At 48.0% G+C, this 3646-nt stretch overlaps 1 protein-coding gene across 2 annotated transcripts; it reads left to right on the top strand.

The window, feature by feature from the left end:
• The first annotated feature begins 575 nt into the window (after positions 1–575).
• On the top strand, positions 576–3389 carry LOC147901909 (cytokinin riboside 5'-monophosphate phosphoribohydrolase LOG1-like). Of its 2 annotated transcripts, none has more exons than XM_087374558.1 (7): positions 576–1168; positions 1634–1731; positions 1884–1914; positions 2443–2542; positions 2680–2750; positions 2863–3006; positions 3089–3389. In XM_087374558.1, the coding sequence occupies exons 1-7, from the start codon at positions 1061–1063 to the stop codon at positions 3173–3175; spliced, it is 639 nt and encodes a 212-aa protein (XP_087230684.1). In that variant the 5' UTR covers positions 576–1060; the 3' UTR covers positions 3176–3389. The 2 variants fall into 2 exon arrangements, with proteins under 2 accessions (XP_087230684.1, XP_087230683.1); XM_087374557.1 differs by having other exon boundaries at positions 2443–2557.
• The last annotated feature ends 257 nt before the right edge of the window (positions 3390–3646 follow it).

The raw sequence follows: 3646 nt of genomic DNA, 5'->3' as shown, positions 1-3646 counted from the left end.
GAAACTACTAGAGTTTGTAAGTGGAAGCAATATGTATATTGTGAGTTTTATGTAAGAGAGCTTTCTAGGGGCTCATAGGGTCTATTCTAAATCGCAAAGGTGGCTCAATCGGATGAGGCCACCTGGCAACAATCCAAGGGTGTGGGGACGACACGCGGCCCGATGTGACAAATTGACGGGCGGCGGCCAGCCAATAGAAGTTTGACACGCGCGCAGGATTCCCCGAAAAAAGGTCCGTTTTGTCTGCGCTTATTTTTAGCCTTATTTAAATTTAGAGGGGGCGTGGAGTGTCCACAGCCGTTCATTTCCGTGAATCTCGACCGTGCAGAACGGCCCACGTCATCCAGCCTTTTCGACCCACGCCGCCCCACGTGGAGCGCCGCGCCGTTTTCGGCCACGTCGGACGTTCCCGCCGCGCTGGACTGGCACGGGTGACGTGGATGTCCGCGTCAGGGGCCGAGGTGGCAGAAAATATCGGCGGTCGGCGGAGAGACTTTCGTGTTTCTCTCTCTAGGTTTCTCTCTCTTCCGCGTTGAGCACTTTCCGGGTGATTTACTCTGTTTTTGCATCTTTTTCAGTCTACCTTCGGCTTTTCGAAAGCTTCCCTCCTCCATCGCCTCAGCCTCACATACAGCTCCTCCCCCTCTCCATCGCTTGCTTTGCAGCCTCTATAGACCCTTCTCCCCCTCGCACCCTCCCCTTCCATCCCGATTAGCCTTCACCATTTCCTTGTTGCCTCCGTTTTTGATCCTGATTGATTTGCCTGCTTGATTCCTCTCGCGCTCACCTGTAGATCCCGCACGAATAGATCCGGACTAGTGTGTTGCGAATGCTTCCGCTGCTGCGGGGGACGTGCGGGGGTACAATTCTTGGTACCTCTACGCTAGAGCCTAAGGTCTAAACGCAAAAGGGCGGCCTCGATAGTGCTACGGATTGCACTGGCTTGCTGCCGCGCACCCATATTTGGAAAGGATGGCCTCGCACAATAAAAGCAGTTGGCCGTGAAGCACTTCAGGCAGGCGCGTATGAAGCTACTTGGCGCCTCGCACGGTTCCAAGCTATGGACTCAAAGAACTCCAAGTTCGGAAGGATCTGTGTCTTTTGCGGAAGCAGCAGCGGAAACAAGCGTGTGTATAGCGATGCGGCGCTGGACCTAGGAAAGGAGCTGGTACGGTTGCTCGCTCTTCTTTCTGTTACCAACATGCAAGAGTGTCGATGTTATATCTGGCGTAAGAGTGAATAAGTTTGTTGCTGCTCTCAGACGCATACGTTTGTTGTTAGTAAATGTTTATTTAAACACTCGCCAACAGTGCACAACGAAATCTAGCGGCCGATATTTGCGATTTGGGTCCTCGTAGCATCTACAGTGCACACGCCTCGCATTAAGTTCGAGGTTCGACTCGTATTATTTATGCACTCCGATCGAAGGGCGTCGATCTGCATACGCCCGAAGTGCCACGGATAATTCTTTTGACAAAACTTGTACACAAAGTATAGCAAACTATACTAATTGAAACCTGTATGGTCTAGTCGGATGAATGATCTGTGAGGTTGCTGTTGACTACCTTGAGCTTGCAGTGCCGGTAATATTGTCGATATTGAACGAGCGAGGACTGAAGGGTTTTCGTTGCAGGTGGAGAGGAAAATTAATTTGATCTATGGAGGTGGCAGTGTCGGTCTCATGGGGCTGGTGTCGAAAACAGTTTATGAAGGCGGATGCCATGTAGTGGGGTATGAACCCTGCTTTAATTGCATGTTATCATTCTGTTCAATAGTGATAGGAAACCTTAAGGCTGCCTTGAGGAGTGCTGAGGTTTTTAAAACGAAAACTTTTTATTTGCGAGGTATCCTGACCACATGGTTTTTCCTTCTTCCAATTGCAGGGTGATTCCGAAGGCCCTTATGCCTCGCGAGGTACCAAATCACCATATCGCAAGTCTCCGTGTGTATAATATAAGGGTCTGCACTGCTTGGCATTTCGCGGTTCTACATGTCACTCGTGACCCTGTGCTTCCACTGAAGCGTCTATCCCATTTCTGAGCTCAAATTTTTTGTCCCTTTAGTTCCTTGGTTATGGAGCTTTTCTTTAAGCTTTAATGTACAGCTATGTAGACCGAATAGAAAGCCAAGGACTTTTTTCCTCGTGGAGGACTTGGATGGGACTTTTTAATTGCTATCAATACTGGTACCACATCTTTTCAGCCAGCATGCACTGCTTAGCTGTTAGTCCTATCATCCAATCAAGTGCAAGAGTTTTCATTCACCCAGTCCAAGCATAACTCGGGGACTTCTGTAGTTATATTCCTAGGAATAGCTAATGTTTATATCCTCAGTTTATTATAAGCTAAGCGTTGAGTAGAGGTCAGCATGGGGCTTTTTGAAGTGGGTATCGTGGAAGCTGGGCATGCATAGTCTATAGATTTGAATGGCTTTGTTTTGCAGATTTCAGGTCAGACAGTCGGTGAACTTAGGGTCGTTGCAGACATGCATGAGCGCAAGGCCGAGATGGCTCGCCAGGCGGATGCCTTCATCGCCCTCCCAGGTGCTCTTAATCTAGGTGTGCAGCGTTTTCCATTGGAGATTGTGAGCGGGTGAAGGACGCAGAATTTGGATGCTCAAGGCCTGTTGCGCAAACCTTACATACTTGTACGCTTCTAAGCTTTGCGAGTCTCATTACAGGTGGCTACGGAACGTTAGAAGAGTTGCTCGAAATGACGACGTGGTGTCAACTTGGGATTCATGATAAGCCGGTCTGAATTTCAGTTCCTGGGTTTGTGAAGCTTATCATAGAGTTCTTGGAAGGAATGCAAAGCTTGACGACATGTTGAGTTATTATGCTATGAATGGTTTTATTCTCTGCAGGTTGGACTGCTGAATGTGGATGGATATTACAACGCATTACTGGCATTATTCGACAAAGGGGTTGAGGAAGGCTTCATCAAACCTGCCGCTCGGCATATAGTGGTGTCAGCTTCAAGTGCACGGGAAATTATTAGAAAGATGGAGGTAGAATTCGAAGCCCAAGTAGCTAGGATGTGTGTCTTGTATAATGGTTTGTGATCACATATGTCTAGCTGGCTGGCTACAGGAATTCGAACCAGTTCACGATCGGGTTGCTCCAAGACAAAGCTGGGAGCTTGCTCAGTTGGGATACCCTGCAACACACAAACGGTGACCAGAATCCCAAAAGGAGGAAGGTGATATTCGAAATCTCGACTGGGGTCTCGGAGATTGTCATAGCAACACCGCATTACGCGCAATTTTTGTAAATTAAATAACATGGTCACGTCAACGAAGAATGAGATTCTTCATGTATGGTCACAGCGACGAAGAATGAGATTCTTCTGTGCCCACTTGGGAAGGGAATAAGAAACGGGAGCTTTTTCATCTTACGGCGGCAAATTCTGCTGATGTGAACGCGCATTTTGTCTCTCCCTGTTTTGCCTTTGTTTTGTGGTGAAGCATCCTTCTCTTTGGACAGCTTTTTCTGGATCACTGTGTGGGCTCAAGGGTTATTCTGGATGGCAGCAATTCTCAGGAAATATGTAACATAAGCGTAATCTTGTGTGTCCTCTAGTTGTGTTGTACCTTCTGTTCTACGGGTTTCTTCTGTGAAGAAATCTTCAGAGGCTCACCATCGGGGAGG

This window comes from Dipteris shenzhenensis, chromosome 5, assembly GCF_047967505.1.
Source record: "Dipteris shenzhenensis isolate YYH24624 ecotype China chromosome 5, Dip_SZ_1.0, whole genome shotgun sequence".
NCBI classification, from domain to species: domain Eukaryota; kingdom Viridiplantae; phylum Streptophyta; class Polypodiopsida; order Gleicheniales; family Dipteridaceae; genus Dipteris; species Dipteris shenzhenensis.
The sequence above is the reverse complement of the archived record's forward strand: the minus strand, read 5'-3'. Positions and strand labels throughout refer to the sequence as shown.